Raw genomic sequence first — 20,844 nt, forward strand, 5'->3', positions numbered from 1 at the left:
GCATCATTACTCCAGTCTTCAGTGTCACATTATCCTTCAGAAATCATTCTAATATGAAGATTTGCTGCTCAAGAAACATTTATTTTTATAATCAATGATTTTGTTGGTTAACATTTTTGTGGAAAGTGTTATACACTACTAGTCAAAAGTTTGGGATATATATATATATATATATATATATATATATATATATATATATACACATTAATACTTTTATTCAGCAAAGACACATTAAAGGAACACTCCACCGTTTTTTGAAATAGGGCTTATTCACCTTCTTTCCCACATTTAGATAGGTGGGCAAATGCATTTTTGTCTCAGTGCATGCATTGTTTTAGTTTGACAGGGTTGGCGCTATCTTAGCTTAGCATAATGAATGGAATCCTTTGTTGCCAGCTAGCATGTCCTGAGTAAAAGTAATATAAAAAATAAAAAAAACACCTAATTACTGCGTATTCACAACGAGTACAAATAGCGATGCAGATTAACACTAGACGATTTCCTAGGTAGATATTGACTTATATATTGAGGACTATATTAGGGGGAAGCACGGGTGAAGCACTGCTACTTGGGCGTGATATCTCTGCGCCCAAGTAGCAGTGCTTCGCCTGTGCTTCCCCCTAATATAGTCCCAAGTCAATATCTGCATAGGAAATCGCCTAGTGTTAATCTGCATCGCTATTTGTTCTTGTTGTGAATACGCAGGCCACAAGAAGTAATTAGGTGTGTTTTTTAATTTTTTACATCACTTTTACTCAGGACATGCTAGCTGGCAACAAAGGATTCCATTCATTATGCTAAGCTAAGCTAGTGCCGACCCTGTCAAACTAAAACAATGCATGCACTGAGACAAAAATGCATTTGCCCACCTATCTAAATGTGGGAAAGAAGGTGAATAAGCCCTATTTCAAAAAAACGGTGGAGTGTTCCTTTAAATTGAACAGAAGTGACAGTAAAGACATTTATAATGTTAAAAAAGTTTTATATTTCAAATAAATGCTGTTCACTGAACTATCTTTTCGTCAAAAAAGTATCACGATTCCCTCAAAGATATTATGCAGCAAAAACATGAATAATAATAAGAATCATTATTAATAATTGAGCAGCAAATCAGAAAGATTGGCATCACAGGAATAAATTAAATGTTTAATATATATATATATATATATATATATATATATATATATACATTTTCTTCTCGAATTATCATTTTTATCAAGCTCGTATATTTAAATTCAGTAATTTTACTTAAATGGCAATGCAAATTACCTATGAATGGTCATTTAAGTGAAATTACTGAACTTAAATATACGAGCTTGATAAAAATGATCATTCGAGAAGAAAATTTCAGATGTCACTTAGAGGCTTTTGCATCTGAACTCTTCATATATATATATATATATATATATATATATATATATATATATATATATATATATATATACACATATACATATATTAAAAAAAGTTATTTTAAATTGTAATCATTGTCCACAATATTACCATTTTTACTGTATTTTTTATCACATAAATGGAGCATTGGTGAGCATAACAGACTTTTTTTTTAAAAACATTAAAAAAACGCCCTATATATATATATATATATATATATATATATATATATATAATCAATCTTTACGTTGTCTCTTTTCCAATCAAGATTAAGTAACCCAACCAAGTTAAGTAAAGTCTATAAAACAATCCCCTCTAATGCTATGATGATATTCACACATTCTCAGACAGCAGGAATGAACAGGAGGTGTCAAGACAAGCGAATTACACCTAACTTCAACTGGTATACTCATAAATGAGCATGAAGAATCAGTAAGTCAATCTAAATGCTCCCTATTTGATTGTGAAAATAACTCACCAAAAGACAGTAGACTGACCTGTAAATAAACTAAATAAATATAACATAATTATATAATAGCAGAGGACTACGTCCAAACAGTTTGAATCCATTTGGTCTCTTTTGCAATGAGAAACAGACATCTTTTGTACACACCACAACATAGTTAACACAGATAACAAGATTAATTTTTACAGACCAATACTGTGAAACACTTTCAAGGCAAGGTTCATAAAACACTCAATATCACAACACAAGATGATACAGTGCTTTGCAAAGGTTTTCAGATGCTTAATTATTTCTCTCATTATTCTGAGTTCCAAATTAAACTGAGTTACATTTTTAATAAAAAGAAAAACTGTGTATTCGTGTGAGGATATCACAGAGCTTGAAGCAATGATAGCTTTATAGAAGTCTTTTGTGGCATGTACCGCTTTTCACAGTTGTATTAAGGTGTAATTTTGTCCCATTTTCCCCAGACAGATTGATATTTCAGGTTAGTCTGTGATTTTCAAATAGCACCAGATGCACAATTGAACTGAGATCAGGGTTTTGACGGGCCATTGTAGGAAATTCACCTCCAGGTCACGCCATTGTTAAAACGGCCTTGTGCCTGATCATTCAAGCTAAAAGATATTTAGATTTATTTATTTTTTTAACAAGATGCCAAGTCCTTGCTTTGGAAAAGCAGAACCACAGCAGGATGCTATCACGACTTGACTTCACTGTAAGCGTGATGGGTTTAATTATAAGTGTTATAACTATTTTTCTAACTATAATTTGCTTTTAAATTCACCTATCTTTTCTCATATTGCTGCTAGGTCACGGTTATGCTATTTCTTTCATGCATTTGTTTGCACTACCTTCTTACACAAGACAATATGAAGATATCTTTGCCCAATAATATGTCAATTTTAGAGTTGATTTAGATGTGGCTTTCTTTATCATTAATTAAATTCACTACAGGTTGTGACTTTGGCACCACTTTGATTTTACGTAAAAATTCAAGGCAGCAATTCAAATGTAAAGTTTTCCATTTTAATGGGTTGACGTTTTTACAGTGTAAGTAGTAAGTACGTATTAAATGATCTTATGATTTTTACCCATCAGATGATGAAACATTTGCAAAAAATCCCTAAATTGTATTTAAAAAAAACTTGTCAGTGGGATCTTTTGGCTTAGATTAGCATGCAACCATATGCTAAAAATCTGTCAAAACACCTTAGCAATCTAACTTAGAAAGATGGCGGCGGGTTTTACATGTACTAACACCACTGTAAAAATTAAATGCTTAAGTAATAGCTTGTTATATTGGGATATTCTCCTCATCTATGAAATTTGCTTTACATTCTCATAACTTAAATGTAATGCGCATTGTTAATTTTGTCTGTCGGAAATCTAAATGATGATTCTAAATTGTTTTTTACCGTAAATGTGGAAATTATTGTAATGATTCACAGTTGGAGGGCAATTGAAAGGCAATTGTTTCCTTTTTAGTGGGATTGTTACTTTTGGAAAGCACTGTATATTTAACTCTTAGTAGATTGCACTAACAATGGATAGAAAACACTCAGGAAACATTTCTGATTGCAGTGAATGGCCAAAACCTTAATTATGTGAGAACATGAAAAACAGAAATGCAGCAAAAACACAACTAAATGAAAGATAAAAAGGACACTTTATGCTGCAGAGAAAAGTGATCAAGTGTCCAACCTCAAGTACACACTTTCAAAAGGTTCAAGAAAAGCACTTGCGACATTTGATAAAGAAACGACCTGACGAGATAAGCTCAATGCTAAAGTCAGTATTGCGGGGAGGTTTTTCACACAAACAAAAATAACGCAAAAAGTGCTGAATTTTGACTCAGTCGGGCATCTGGGTGACAAGTCAACATTCACAAGCTTGTGCTACACCGCTAAAGCTGCTGCAGATTTGTGGAAAGGCATCGACTGCATCAGGCAGATCATGAGACTGAGATAACCGAGCTCAAAGACTCATGACCTCTACTTATCCAAGCTCTGATATACACAACATGGCCACAGGCATATGGACATGCACTTCCAGTTAACAGGTGTTGCCCATTACTGAGAAGTTAATACAATCAAGAATACAATCATGTAATCTTCTAAAACCTTTTCTGTTTCAGTATAACAAAGTCACTATGAGCAAAGAAAGGTCAATGAAAAAACTTGACAGGCCTTCACAAAGTGTGGCATGAATCCCACTGAACACCTTTGGAATTAATTTGGAAAGCTGAGTGAGCCAGACCCCGTCGTCCAGCATCAGCTACTGACCTCACAGATGCTCCGCTTCTGAAATAGAAGTACATTCCTGCATCCTGATTCCAACATCTGGCGGAAAGCCTTTCCAGAGTGGAAGTTGGTAAAGCACAGAGTGGACCACCTCTCTATTAATGCCAATGGCTTTGAAACAAGCACATTTCGGGTATGTTCAACATCTGTACTGCAAAAATAATTCTCCCAATGAGTATTTTTGTCTTGTTTTCCATTGAAAATACTTGAACATCATATCGTTTGGGGTCTGTAAGATTTTTTAAATGTTTCTGAAGACTCTTATAGTGTGTAATACTATTACAGTTTAAAATACCTGTTTTCTATTGTAATATATCTTAAAATGTAATTTATTCCAGTGATTAAATCTGAATTTTCAGCTTCATTACTCCAGTCTTCAGTGTCACATGATCCTTCTGAATCATTCTAATATGAGGATTTGCTGCTCAAGAAATATTTATTATCAATGTTGAAAACATTTTTGTTGCGTCATATTTTTGTGAAAACCATGATTTTTTTTTTTTTTTTTAGGATTCTTTGGTTTATTTAAAATAAGATTTTCGTTACAATGTAAAAGTCTTAACTGTCACCTTTGATCGATTAAATGTCCTTGCTGAACGAAAGTATTAATTTCTTTCCAAAAAATAAAAATAAAAAAATAAAATCTTATTGACCCCAAAATTTTGAACAGTAGTGAAAATTAGCTTAAGAAATGAAACTGCATACTACATTTAGACTTTTCAGAAAATATAAATGATAAATAATAATTATTATTGTCCAAATGTAATAGAAAAATAATGTTTACATACAATTTTAACGGCAAAAATTTGTAACGACAAAATATTAACGATAAAATATTGTTATTATTTCACAATTAGAACATTTTTCCCCCTTGCTTCAATTATAAATTTGCACGACACCGTTTTCAACTAAAAACGGAAAACTTTTTATGCGACAACACCGTTTTGGGGGCATAAAAACGTTAACTTTTCAAAGTTCAAAGTGCAAGTTTTTGAAAAATGATAACGTTATGTCTCTGTGTAAACTACAAAAAATAGAATTTTTTGAAAACAGTGACGTCATGTGCATGTGTATTTTGCGTTTATAAGTGCCTATAGGCAACATCGCCACCTACTGGCCTGTTGTGAATAATGCAATGATTTTAGTCGTTTTTTTAGTCTGATCCATTTGAATGGGAATTGTTTTGACAACGTTGTCTCTGTATGCAAAAAAGACATTTTTAAAGATGTTTATGAACAAACAATGGGGTAAAAACAATATTAAAATAAGCAAACTATCTTACATTATTTAGCTCCAGCAAATGTATTTTGTTTATGTTTTAGATATTTTTTAAGGGGAAACAAGACAAAAATACTGATAAACAATGATTTTTGCAGTGCATCCACATACTTTCAGTCATGTAGTGTATATCATGAGAACATCAAGTAATAACTGAGGCATGAACACCAGAAGCTAAAGTCAAAAATACATCGAAGAGTGAAAGTGCCGTTTGTTGACCAGCTCTTTTTTTATATACCACATGGTGAACAAAATCAATACAGACTGATGATCCCAGGTCAGCACTCTGAGAAATTGAGCTGGCATCAATTGTTTTAATGAACAGGTTGGCCAGAGGTGTGAGTAGTTTCTCATCAGTGTGTTCCAGCAGTGGCACCTCCTTTCCGTTCTGTGTGTCAGTCTCATATTCTCATGCCATATATAATTCTCTCTTCACAGAGCTAGTGCATCCAGGGAAAAACTGTGGTGGTGCTTAGGCGTTGTTGCAGTGCTGGTCAAACATGCACAGATTGGTGCATAAGAACAAAGGCTGTCCGGGCTGAGCTGCCAGAAGATGTCAGAATCACAAGCTGATACGAAAACTTGTTACGTACAGTACCGGCGACGATGAATGTTCTTGATACATGCAAAAAAAGAGTGCATGCTGTGTTTGATGGGGAAAACACACAACGACAAGCTCAGAGGGAATCTCAAAGCAGTAGGTGATCCCCAAGGGCGCTGCATTGTCTGCTGGTTTATATGATGCTACGACACTTAGCTACAGTCGCTGATCAAATTAACCTGCTGATCTGACAACAGGGACAGTGTACCTTCATCTCTCGGGAATTCAGGATTCTGATAGGTGGTGGACAGGAGTGTCATTTTTAAATAAGCAAATAAGGCATAAAAATGAAGGATAGGTTGCTGAGTTGCACAGAAATGCTACACTTCATACAGGCACAGTCTTGACATCCACATTCACTCACTCTGAATCGTTCCTCGTGTCTTTTGTCGACAGTAGACCTACATATCGTAAGCAATGGCTGCTTTCTTGTCATGGCACATAACAACAGAATATCACTTTATATTCTACTGTCTCAGATCAACGACCACCTGGATTCTACTCAGGTATTCATTTGTACAAGTAAAAACAGGAGATAATAAGTTCTGAATGACCTATTAAGCGGTTTAAAGGAGGTTATGCGAGTCACTTTGGGAATTTTTAGGATTTGAGGCTAATGGTTTTTATGGGTTTTGAACTGAAGTAAAATGTTTGACAGGGGCAAAAAAAATGCCCTAAGATTGGTTTCAGTTCAGTACTTGTCCATGAGACGAAAATAAACTAGGGCTGAGAGATATATCAAATTTTCACAATACATTCATAATTGAATGTGCTTTTAATTTAGCCATTAAGTTTCCTAAAGACTGTGTCATATGAAAGAGTATGAAAGTGTTTATACAGAAATGTTTTAATAGCATATTTGATTTAGACTTTAGTTGCAAAAACTTCATTAGAGTTCATAAGTTTCTGTAAATCGGTTGATAAAAAATTCTGATTCTGCAGTTTGTTTGCTATTTGTTTTAGATATATGGTTAAATATCGTTCTTCTTTGGGTTTATTTGGTGAAAAAATTTGAACAGATTTTTACTGTATTTTACTTGCATTAATCATTTGAATCAAATTGCAGCAATGGCTGTCTATAAAAAAATATATGTAGATAAATTGGTTCAGATGAATAAAAATTTATTTTGAGTCTAATTGGCTACAATCGCTGTTGAAATTGTTTGATATAACTGAAAAATAATAATAAAACAAATCTCCCTTGAAAAGGGCTGTTCATACACGTTTCCAGGGCGTTTGGCGTGTTCGTATTTTGCAGCGTCTCGCACGTGACACGATATTCTAAAAACAATTTAACAATTTCAATTTAAAAGTCCCATTTTTTTATTCCACCGCCCTGCGTTTCACGTTTTTAAATGCAAAACATGATTTGAGTGGATGACCCCTAAGCCATTTCAGAGCACATATATGAATAGAAATGAATAGAGAATATCATCAAAAGGCTGAAAAATAATTTTCTAATTTTTATATATAATTTGGTATATCGGCCAGCCCTAATGTGAGGTGATTAAAGATAAAACAAGGACGTGATTTTCTACTGAGCCCATCCTTTCTGCAATAAGTGTATGTACTCTGAAAGAAATATATACTACTTGATTGTGAACAACATGAGAACATGCTAAATCCACTATCTGATCACACCAGGATTAACACCAGGTTCATTAGAGACCTCTCCTCATGGTCACGATGGGACACTTACTTCACTTGGACAGCTACCATTTGAAATCGCATTCGAATGATTCGTTTAGCCACTGCATGACAAGTTTCATGTGTGTTACTTTAAGATGGAGGGGGGAAAAAGCCAACAAGGCCGTAGTGTTAAGGAATATTCTGAAATAATGGGAGTCTTGGTCATGACAGCTGCCATTCCGGACTGAAAAACTTAATGGGGTGCGTCTTTGCCCACTTGGCAAAAACAGCCTTCTCTGTGATGAAACGGTGCCCGCCGTAAGGAGCACTCTCGTGCAAGAGGTATTCAGCACATTCGTCACGACTTCCTGCTTCATAGTAGTGGTACGGGACCTTCCGGTAGCCTTCTGATCTAAAGTAAAAAAGAAAAGAATGGAAGAAAGTCTTATTTTGTTATTTCATGACAATTAAAGTGCCATTTTCACTATCCTATATTTTAAAAGGCCTTAACAACTATTTTAAGTTACTCTTTATTTCGATGGTCCACTTTCGACGTTCTACTGACTATAAGTAACTTTGCCACTGTAAGAGTCTTTCACACTAAGCGTTAGCCTAGAAATCTAGCGGCAGCAAAATTTATTTTGCAGCCAGGGTAGTCTAGCAACTCTCCGTTAACTTTCGGAGCTGTAAAAACCTAAATTGGGTCAGGCCAATCACATCGTGTATAGAGTAGGCGGGGCGGGCTTAACATAACGACGACAGTGTTGTGACGGTTCCCTGCTACTTGAAAACAAAGAATGGCGGCTGCTGGAGAACAGTCTTTCGAATCGGCTTTGGCCGCGACTCTGGAGGACTTGGAGTTAAGTTTTTCTTTGAGAAAAGAGCAAAGAACGGCAATTAAGTCATTCTTAAAAAAGGAAGATGTGTCCGTAGTTTTGCCGGCCAGATTCAAAAGTTGAATCTATCAACTAACGTTAGCTCCGCTGTTGGGAAAACGCTCTGGTTGGTTGTAGCGCTGTCCTATTGCGTGCAGAGGGAATTTGAAAGACAGCCGTTTATCCCGCCCCTCGGATTGAGCCGTGTCTATGGTGAGTTGCCAGACCTAACATCTTGATGTAGGTCTGGCTTGCCAGGCTAACTAAGCGTGGTATAGCAACACAAATGTACTTTGCGATGGCGCTCTTGAATCAAAACAATAGATGGCTATGGAGCTTTTCACAACGGGCGCGATCAATCACAGCGTGACAAAGCACGACTATTTTCCGACCAGAGTGTCGATTTTTTTCCCCGTGGCCCTTGATGAAACAAGCCGTCCAATTAGATTTGAGCTTACCCGCACCGCTACTGTTGCAAAAAAGTGTTTTTAACACTTGTTAAAAAGCTTGTAAAAAGCTGTTTTTTTAAAGAAAAGTATTCCAGAAGAGAGAAGAGAATGGATGTTCAGTTATTTTAATCATTGGTGTCTAAGAACAGATATATGCTCACATGTTCTTTCTACAGATTATCATTTTCTATTCATTTTCCACCGAATTATATGATCTGAAGAGCTCGAAATGGTGTTTTCTTCTGTCCGTGTCTGTTATGAGTCAAAGAGCTCATTCACTCTAGAGCTGTCAATCGTATTATGTGCTCATAACTCCTGCCCTTCCGAATGACGACGTTGTGTTCATTTCCTCGTTCTGAGTTCCGTATATAAACAACTATAAGAGAAACATTTCTACAGATGAAACGTAAAGCCAAATAAATTGCAGGATTTATGAAATTCGGAAGTTTTTACAGGCACTCAATGATGGTTTCTGTGTAGTACCAAACTTTACTCATCTTAATTTACTGTTGTATGTTGTGCAGGTTAAAACCAAACAGGAAAACCTACGAGATGCTTACATGAGGAAAATGTATTCTCGGTCAGCGCCACCTATTGTTCAGGCGTGAATCAGCTGAAGACAATCAATCGTTTTGCATTTAGTGTGAATGTTCCGTTTATCTGTGATTCGCTTAGCTTTATTGCGTCGTGCTCAGTGTGAACGGCCTTTACGTGTTTGATCAGTTTTGGTTTTGTTTTCTATGTTCCCATTTTGTGTGTTGTGTTCTGTGTTTTCGTTAGTTTCCCTGGTTGTTAATTGGTTCTATCACAACTGTTCTGTTTCATGCTTATCACTGACCATGTATATAAGCCTGTGTTTCCAAGGTTCCTTTGTCCAGTATTGTTTGTGTTTTAGTTTGTGTGGAAATTTAATGTATCTCCTGAGTTTTGTGGATTAATAAACTGTTCTTCCGGATTCCCTTCGTCGTGCGCCCTTCTCTACAGCCAACTCACGTTACAGAAACTACGCGCCCTATTTTAACGATCTGAAACGCAAGTATCAAACGCGAAACGCAAGTAACTTTGTGGGCGGATCTCGGGGTTCTCGACGCAAATCTAAAGTGGGTTGGTCTAAAGTGGCTACATTACTCATAGGTGTGGTTTGGGCGTAACGTGAAATAAACCAATCAGAGCGACATCGTTTTTCCTGGTCTGTGGCGGAATTGTTTTCTGGAACTGCAAAATAGCACCAGGGAACGTTTGCGCCGGAACACGCCTCCTCTTTTCGCTGAACCGCCCCCGGGAGCGCAAGTTCAATCCCTAATTTACCGACGTGCGTCTGTCGAGGGAAAAGTCCGCTGTGCGTCGGGTGCAAAATAGGAATGATACATGCGTCGGTGTACAAAGTCAATTGCGCTGGGTGCAAGATAGGGCCCTACAAGTCAGTGTATTCTACTAACCCGAACCCTGACCTAACAGCCTACTAATACTCTAAAGTTAGTTGACATGTAGTTGACAAGTTATTTAGTAGAATGTCTAAAGTGGACCATCGGGAAAAAAAAGTGTAACCGTATTTTATTTCAGCTTCACATATCTCTGAGTGAAACTGAAAAAAAAAACATTAGGAAAAAAAGATGAAAAAACATTTTTCCCTGGAATGCAGTGATGAATCATGCACAATAAAGTCTATGAAGTACAGTAGCAGTTTTGATTTTGCGGAAGCTTTAACCAATTGCTCCTTTTTTTATTCAAAGAGGAGTCCATAAGGAGAATTCCCACTGAGAAACGGTAGCTCTGAAGACTTTTTTTTTGCTCTCAATTAGATTAAATTTTTCTCTCCCAGTAGCACCTGTTGAATTTTAATTACAAGAGATCCAGCGAAGTCAATTGCAACAACAGCTCAGCACATTATGCTAAAATAGATACTTCCCAGCTGAACTGCCTTTCATCAAAATGACTTTGTTGTAGCCACTGTTTTCTCATTTGCCAGTCTTTACAGGTGACTGGGAGTTGCTGTGGAATGAAAATTGCTCATTGTTTTGAAAGGGAGAGCGGAATGAATAAATGGTTGGGAAAACAGACTATAATAGCTACTTTACAAACACTCTAATCACATTATTGCGTGCTTTGCTAATGTCTGTCTGCAGTAGGGGGGTTGTGAGGTTGTTAAGGACACTATCATCAAAATGGAATCATAGTGAGAGATTCATGATAAAAGGGCTTATATGCTGATAAAGAACTATTGAATAACAATATCAGGACTGAGGAGACATGCAAGGCAATGTGTCAGAAAACAGAAAAACAGAAGGAATATTTTGACACCAAAAATGATTGCAGTAAATAAATAAATAGTACTAAATAATGTGTTCAGACTTTGTTTTGGTGTTCAAGGTAAGCTAAAACATATTGCAACGTTACAATGGTCTTAAAGGGGGTCATGACATGAGAAATCAAATTTTTGACATTTAAGGTCTTACCATTGTACCATTACAATATCCTGCATTTTCATAGTTTAAAATGTCCTCCACAGTACAAAAAGCCTTTATATAACCAAGGTCAAAAAATGGTTGACCTTATTTGTTTGTGACATTTGGGGAAGAGTTGGAAAGTTGCAAAGAAACTTTGGTCCCACTTTATATTAAGTGTTTTTAACTACTATGCAGCAATACAATGTACTTATTGTGTCCATACATTTTTACATTGTATAGTTAAAAAAATACCTGCATGTACAGCTGTAATTCATACATCCATAATTACATTGTTGACCTTCCCTTACCCCTTAACCCACCCTTAAAACTACCCATACCACCAAACCTTCATACAATTGAGAATAAACCACTGGAGTCACATGGATTACTTTAATAATGTCTTCACAATCTTTCTGGGGTTTAAAAAGGGTAGTCGCGTATGCTGTCAATGGAGGGACAGAAAGCTCTAGATTTCATTAAAAAGATCTTCATTTGTGTTAATGAATTTTTATTTTTGGGTGAACTAACTCTTTAAAGGAGCCACCCACTTGAAACAGATCATTTCAGAAAGGGTCAGAATGAGAGTTAAAATGGTAAATGGTAAATGGACTGCATTTATATAGCGCTTTCACAGACCTATGGCCACCAAAGCGCTTTACATAGCCTCACATTCACCCAATCACTCACTCATTCATACACCGACGGCGGTGTCAGCCATGCAAGGCGCCATCCAGCTCGTAGGGAGCAGCTGGGGTTAGGTGTCTTGCTCATGGACACCTCGACACTTGGTCAGGTGGAACCGGGGATTGAACCACCAACCTTTTGGTTTGTAGACAACCTACATGAACCACTGAGCCACTGCCGCCCCAGTTAAAAATATATTTTATTGTTTTTTGTGCAAAAACCTGCTAAGTGAATCTATTGAACATAAGATAATTTTAAAAAAATCCACCTCATGACCCCTTTAAAATTTTGAAGCAAAGATATTGGTGTGTATGTTTTTATTATGACAGGGGGTTTGTAACTCACAGACCTGCTGTCCTATTACACTCTGAAAACAAGCGAAACTGCTTTAAAGACCACTGTCAAGTGATAGATTGCATGTCAGTCTTACTTGCAGTATGTGTCATTGATCATGCCGTAGACTCGGATCTCCTTGCACATGTCCATGGCCAGAATGAGCGTGAACCAGCCGGTGCTCAGGTACGACCCCGACTGAATCCTGCAACATAAAATCATGATGTCAGTACTCAAATGACCCTATTTTACCCATGGGTAAATGTCTTTATTCCAAAAGAAGTGGTTGATAAAACATCCATTGGAGAGATCTTCATTCAAATAATCCACATTATAGGTCCCCAAAAGCTAATATCTCTTTCAAAAAGGGAAATGAAGCACCTGTGTGTAGAACATAATCTGGGAGTAGATAGATAGTCCCAAAATGACTAACAACATAGAAGCTGGTCAACAAAGAACCGAAAAGAGCTTAACAGGTAAGAAATTATTAGTTTGTGTGAAATGAAATCCCCAAATCAGAGATGAGTTTGACGTAAATAAAGTCCCATCACACTTTATAAACACACATGCTCCCTTGCCTTATAAAAGCACCTCCACAGCCTCAGTACCTCCATCACACAGTTCTGACGCTTATATTCCCTGCAGCTTGAGCCTGTGAAACTCTCCCCTGCAGGGCTCAGGAAAGTGGTCAATCATCAAGACATATTAGAGCACGTGGCCATTTAGAGAAGCTATTGGCACCTGTGGAAAAATCCATTTCCCAGGCGCTTTGTAAAGAACACCGGTTTCATCAGAAAGAGCAGACCTGCTTTCAAAGTGCAGGCATTAATTCCCAGCCATCTACCTTCCTCTGCTCTGTGCACCATTACATTGCCATTCATAGTTTCTGAGACATTGTTCAGCTGAATATACTGTAACAACCCTTAATGACGGCTTCTCTGCTTAGAAACCTAGAGGAATAGTTCACCAAAAAATGAAAACCCATATGCTTTTCTTTTATAAGTGGAACGCAAAAGAAGAAAATTTGAAGAATGTTCATGCAGCTCTTTTCATCTTGAGCATGACTGTCGAAAAAGTAAGACCTGCTGCTGCTGTACAATATAGTGTACATTAATTACCTATAGCAGATCTATACAGGTGGAGCTGGGGAAGGTGGAGGGTTTCTGAAGCGCGCTGCACTGTTAAGGCAAATGCTAACCGAGCATTTGAAGGTTGAACAGCGAATTCATTGGCTATTGATACAGCAGGAACCAATCATCTGTGCCCTACAGAGAATGATGTGGTTGCAAGTCGATTGAGTTAAGGACCTATCAGCCTGCACCGTCAAGAGTTTCATCACAGAACATTGTTTATTTTGTTATACTGCAAAAAGCATATTTTTAAAACTTGGTTATGCTAAAAACAAATCTGACAGTGCTGACTTGCATTAGAAACATTCAATGAGAACTAGAGTTCAACTTACTTTTCTGAAAGTAAATGTGCAATTTTTATTTTTGGAGGACAAAATTGTTATAGCTAAATATAAATATAAGCTCATCTGTGCTATAGAAAATTATTTCGAATTGTCTTTCATGCATTAGTAAATGCAACCAAAAATCATCTTTACGGTAATGCACTTACAATGGCAGTTTATGAGGAAAGACACTGGAATAAACCTTCAAACAACACTATTTGGAATATATAGCCACAAGACTTGCACAACATTATACGAAGCCACAAATGAGATAGAATAGCTTAACAACTTGCGGAAATGGAGATGCACTGCTATTCTTTACCTAATTGATTTATCTAAACAGCTCATTTTTTATGGTGCGGTTCTGCTGACTAACACAGCTGAACAGTGCTTCCCTAAGATGTTTTAAACTATTTCTTTCCCTGGGATGAATTTTTCATTTAGCCAGAATGGTAGAGTTGCCTAGCGCTCTTAGTCTGTGCCAATTTATCTCTGTGAAGAAACTAAGTACAGCCATTATTACACATTAAAGAAGACAGACAGTTCCTCCAAGCTAAGGTTGTGTTTACTTTCAATTCGGCAAGATCTATTAATAACCCCGAGGCTGTCAGCAGTTGCTAGTAAATGATGGGCCTTTGGTAAGTGCACCAGCTCCTGTTCTTAAGTGGTTTTACCTGGTCAGCACAACTTCAATTTATCCACCAGCAGCTAATGGTGCCGTATATGGTTTCAGTCATGCCAGTATAAAGAAAGTTTGTCACTTCTTTATTTAAACTTTTTACCTCAGTCATTGCTGAACTCATTCCTGTGTGTGAGCAATAGATAGATTTACGATGACGTCACATTTCTCCTGCAACTCCTTACGGCGCCATCTTGTGTGTCAAGTGGGTCAAGCGTTTGTGTTACGGAGCATGATAATATCCTTAATCGGCATTATTCTGAACATGAAAATCATACGATTATTCTCTGTTTGGCTGGAGTTAATGTTCAGTGCTGCTCTTGTGAACATTTAGAGGTTTTGTGCTCTGGAGATGTGACACTTTATCTAATCATTTCCAAGATGGGCTAGCTAAATGCGCTAACGTTAGCTCTCATCGGCTGTCAAATCGCTGTACCCAGGCGGCTACTATCGACACAGCCCTTGAGAGGTGTTGGCTGGGCAGAAGCACACTCTGACGATTGTCCACCTTCATCACTTTCTCTGTGGCCACATCAGCTGGTCGAGGCAGAGGCTAACGTTACACCTGGAGCACATCGCTCCGTGCCTCTGCTCTCCATCTCTCTCCTACACTAAATTAGTTCGGAGCGTTGTGTTTGTTGTTGTTGTTTTTTTACGCAGATGGTGTTGTCTTGACACTGAGTCTAAATGTACCGTATAATAAGGGCTGTGCAGATATCAGCCGCCTGGCTACAGCGATGTGAACCGTCAATACAGGGCTCCAGACTAACTTTTCCACGAGGGAGAAAGAGCAAGACAGCGCTTAGTTTGGAGACGGTGAAGTCTTGTTTACACGTTCGCCTGGCTCCGAAGAGAGAGGGAGTGCGCGCGCGCGACCGTCTCTCTCTCTGCTCGTTCTTTCAGTTAAACATGCGCCCAGTTCATCTACATTACTCACCGATCAAATAAGACTTTGGCGGGCACTAAAACAAGTTCAATGCAGGAGAATTCATGCGTGAATTTAACTGAGTAGTACATGACCATGCACTCGCACAAATGCGACCACATAAAACTTTAACTCGCACATTCTAACAAAATAATTGTATGCTTCCAGAGACTTTCTTCCTCTTAATTCGTCACGCACTAACGGTGTGGATGAGATACTTGGCAATGTCCATTTCCTGAATGAGCCATGTCTCCCAGTGGCTTACTGACAGCTTTGACACACAACATGGCGGCGCGCCGCAGAGGATAATGGGTAATTCGAGAAACGGAAACCCATCTATAAAAGGTTTGAAATGACAGAAATATTACGTATGCCAAGATAGGCAGATTTTTATTTTGCCACTTGTTATTGATGCACTTGTATTTGTACTTGTAAACAAAACAAAAAATTTAAATAAATAAATAAATGAATAAATATATATATATATATATATATATATCTCACAAAACTGAATAAATAAGCTTTCAACTGATGTATGGTTTGTTAGGATAGGACAATATTTGGCCGAGATACAACTATTTGAAAATCTAGAATCTGAGGGTGCAAAAAAAATCGAAACATTGAGAAAATCGCCTTTAAAGTTGTCGCATTTATGTCATTTTGCTGCATCCACTCACAAAAATGATTTTTTTATATATTCACGGTAGGAAATGTACAAAATATCTTCACGGAACATGATCTTTACTTGATATCCTAATGTTTTTTGGCATAAAAAAAATGATAATTTTGACCCATACAATGTATTGTTGGCTATTGCCACAAATATACCCGTGCGACTTGTGACTGGTTTTGTGGTCCAGGGTCACACACACACACACACACACACACACACACACACACACACACACACACACACACACACACACACACACATAAGCGTAAGAAACGTAACGTAAACGTAAGAAAATGTATAAAAAATAAATAAAATAAGTTGTTTTATTAATTTTGGATTTGGCACAGCACATTCATATGTTGCCCTCTTGTTGATTTAATTGCTTCTACAGTTCTCATTTGTAAGTCGCTTTGGACAAAAACGTCTGTTAAATGTGAATAATACTAAATCAATTATAGCACATGATTCATCACAACATTTTTTTTTCTTTTGTCAAATCAACTTATATTCACTAATGTTGTTCGGATAACATATTTTGAGTTTCTGTTGATTAAACTAATCTCTTTCCTTGTATTAACTCAAATCTTTAGTTTCAGTGAACTCAGAATATTAAGGCAACCAGGTTACAGGTTACATGGTTACTTTTTAAACCAGCAATCATTTACAGTGAACTAAAATAAAAATGAATTAAAGTAGCGCAGATTATTACAGGCTTAGTTCGACAAACCTAATACAATTAATTTGATCTTACTATGCATTAACCTAATCGCATTGACATAATCCAACTAAATATTGACCTAATCCAACTAAAGTGTGTTGAACCAATGGAGCTGACTTAATCTGAATGAAATAAATTAAATTGTGTGGAAAAACTTTCTTTAATTAAATTTAAGTAGGGTTAATTATCATTTATTTATTTATTGATTTGAGTGTAGCAGAAAGTGGACTGGAAATGTGTTGAGAGAAAAAGGAAATTAGATCACGACTTGCTGAAAGCAAGAATCAAACATTTATTTTCCAAAATAACCATTACAGCCATAGTTGCCATTTACAAGAGTGGCAGGATAGACTATTTGCCTTGGCCAACTGAATACATCAACAACAGAAGCATCTCCAATCGCCTGGCAGGAGTTTCAGTTTGTTAGTGTGTGTTTTGAGAAGCAATCTCTGTCCAGTTTTATGTTTTGCTGAGTGATCGTTACAGTCGTCATCCGTGACGGAAAGCGACAGTGTTCTGTGCCGTGCACGGCTCTTAGACACGCTCTCTGCTTCTCTGTTGCTTGTTTGTGTGCTTTAAAGTGAAATCAGATAGACATTCTGTGATGTCGAGCTACAATTCTGATTCATTAAAACAAAAACTGGTAACACTTTACAATAAGGTTTAATTTGTTTAGTTAGCTACCTTAGTTAACATGAACTAACAATGAACAATACTTTTATAGCATTAATCTTAGTTAATGCCAAGCTCAATATGTTTTTAAAATCAAATCTGTTAAAATTAGTTAATGCACTGTGAATTAACATGAATATGGACATTTTATTAACCAACATTAACAAAGGTGTAAAAAATATACTGATCATTGTTAGCTCATATTAACTAATGCATTAACATGTTAACAAATGGACCTTACTGTAAAGTGTTACCCAAAACATTGTATCAGGGCAGGTTAAAACCCTGAACTCCACAATTTTTTTTGCAAAAAGGTTATTTTTCAAGCAGTCGTGCTCAATAATTCATGCATTTATACATTCGCTTACAAAATTCAATCAAATGTCAAGTTGGGCAATTTAATTGGTCAGCAAATATGATTCCTGCCTCAAATCACTGTAATGAGAACATTATAATTACACAATATTGATGTTGAAATTATTACTTTAATAATTGTATGTTGTTATTACATTGTTCACATTGCAGTTTTAACCTGGACATAGCAAATACTTTACTACGGACCTGATCTCTGATCAACACATTTAAATATTAAGCATAACTTCATTAATATTCATAGGTCAAGCCTTTGTCATCTTGAGAGATTGCAATGCCACATATGTAGCCGCTTGAGTAAATCCTGATGGATGTCTTGGCCCACTTTGCAAAAACAGCTAAGTTAGCCATAAGGGATGTTTTCATGCAGGAGATACATTCATCAAAACATCATGCTTCATGCAATGGCATATTCCTGGATGCTTTGAACGCTCAACAAATTCTCAAAGGAAATCTAGGCAGACATAAGTTTTGTTTATGCATTCTGTAAATAATGCTCCATAAAGTTTCAAGAGCTAGAACTCTTTATGAGTCATAATCGCTCAGTCTTAGCAGTGAATGAATGGCCTCAAAGGAAATAAGTGCACGAATAAGGTGAGCTCAAATAATACTGCAATTGACTAAGTTTCTGTGCATACATGAAAAATGGAGAATTCCAAAATATCTAATGTGACGAGTTGATGCATTAACTAATTTATCACCCTACTCAGTTTTTCTACTTTAGACTGCTTACGGAACAGATTTCATCTGCAAAAATATTCATGAATCTATAACAAGCTAAAGCCTTATGCTCTGATCTCTATCAGCTCAGAGAAACAGCATTGCATGATTTTATCATCTCTCATGGTTGGAAATAGATCTAATGTCTTTAACATCAGTTGCAGCTCATCTTGTGCATTTAAAGCAGGGAGAAAAAATTCTGGATTTGATTTACTGTGAAGTTAAGCAGATTCATTTCATAAACGTGTGCAGATTTTTGCATCAAGGCATACTAAAGATGTCAATGATGCTTATTATGCTTATTATTATAGATATCTCTTTGTTTACAGATAGAGATTCATATTGTAAATAGATTAAAATTGATTAAAGATTGATATTATAAACTCATACTATGTATTTTATGAATTTATATACTCAGTATATCTCGTAATTTAAAGAAACATCTGGCAAATGAAATAATTATATCTAACTTAGCAGCTTTTGTATTACTAGTCTGGTTCATCTCTTTGTAATTAATTTATTTGCACTTGAATAAACAAGGAAAAATTACACTTCAGTTCATTAATTTTTGCTTGTGAGTAGCTGATGCATAACAGTTAAAATTGCATACTGTATATAAATGCAAATTTCATATAACAAGTCACTGTTTCCTTTAGGTTTTCTAGGTATAAAATAAGTAAAATGCTATTTAAACAGTTTTAGATAATCTATCACACTGCAGGCTGTTATACCTGTTTTTGTTACCAAAAGCATGCACAGTTTTTTATGTTAAACGCAAGCAAAATGTCTTCTTTCTATCATTTACACATCAAAACAAATAAAAAAGCGTTACAGAGACAGCCATAATTGACTTTTTTTTAAATCTAAAATCAATCTTCAAGGGCTAAATTGACTTTTTTGAACTACAAATCTAATCTAGGCATAGCTGCATTTGCTGCAGGGAAAGAATATGAGTGAGCAAGAGAATGAAAAATTTCAATATTTGAATTCTGCTCACATCCCATCTCGGTAATGTCTCTTTCAAAGGCTCCAGGATCTGTGATAATAGCCTATGAATGATGAGGCCTATTGCATGCATTAGGACTTTTATTCCCTCGTCCTATTCATAGAGTTTTCCGGCAGCGTTTGGATTCATGGACTATAAAGCCATCTATCCCAACACTAGGTTGATTCAACAGAACTTTCCCAAGAATACACAAACGGCGGTGCCTCAGGAAACACTCTCTGGATAATGGTAGGTCATTTCTGCTATTTTGCTGACATTCAGCCAAATTCTATAAAGAGCTGAAATTACAGTGGCTGCTAAAAAAAGAGGAAATGGATTTCCTAATACCATAAGCATGTTATATGTCAGATAGGTGCTAGGTAAGTCAATATAGAATATATTTATTAAAATTATGCAGAGCGACTTTGTGCAGCCGAGCAAAATAACAAATAAATGAAAAGATAAGCACATCTCAAAAATCCTCTGTGAGCATTCAGAATGAAAACAGTAAGCTGGAGAACTAATCAAAATAAATACCTTTGTGCCTTCAGTATGAAATAAGGGATTAGAGTTGGAATAGGGGTCAATGCTGTTGACATGGTAAATTTCAGACTTCTAAAGGTATTTTAAACCAAGGTGCAGTGCGACATATTCACACAGAGCCTTTCCTATACATTTCCTATACATTTAATAAATCAACTAGAAATATACGCATCAGGATTCAGAGGAGTCGAAATGTGTTAATTACTCTATTACCTTTGATTACTTTTTTCATCAATGGAACTGTCATATTCTAATGAGCCTATAAAAAAGGACATATTTTCCAAATAAATTAAAAAACATATTTTATACTTGCTGAGTACTACTTAACTTCTCAATCCTAAAGTAGCCCTACACTCTTAAAAATAAAAGGTCAAAAAATTGATTTTCATGGTGATAGCCATAGAGCCAGAAGAACCAATCTGTGTTCCCTAAATAATCTTTCAATGAACAGTTCTTAGAATAAGCATTTATTTTTCTTAAATTTAAGAATATTTTAATAAATCTAAAGAACCCTTTTCCACTATAAAAAAACCAACGCTATCTCACGACCAATTCGTACGAATTCGTACGAATGATAAAAAGTTGGCTAATTCGTACTAATTCGTACGACCTAACTCGTACGAATTTGTACGATTTGTCTAAACCCA

The 20,844-nt window shown here is 36.2% G+C and overlaps 1 protein-coding gene across 3 annotated transcripts in view; it reads right to left on the reverse strand.

The window, feature by feature from the left end:
* Positions 1-20,844, reverse strand: part of st6galnac3 (ST6 (alpha-N-acetyl-neuraminyl-2,3-beta-galactosyl-1,3)-N-acetylgalactosaminide alpha-2,6-sialyltransferase 3) — a 94,848-nt gene that overhangs the window by 13,792 nt on the left and 60,212 nt on the right. For 2 of the 3 annotated variants that reach the window (XM_084120176.1, XM_084120175.1), the window contains exon 4: positions 12,555-12,662. In XM_084120176.1, the coding sequence (XP_083976302.1) occupies positions 12,555-12,662 (108 nt within the window). Of the gene's footprint in view, positions 1-4,669; positions 8,082-12,554; positions 12,663-20,844 lie in introns of those variants that run through there. The other variant, XM_084120174.1, reaches the window with a different exon arrangement.

This window comes from Abramis brama (genome assembly GCF_963993115.1).
Source record: "Abramis brama genome assembly, chromosome: 7".
NCBI lineage: Eukaryota > Metazoa > Chordata > Actinopteri > Cypriniformes > Leuciscidae > Abramis > Abramis brama.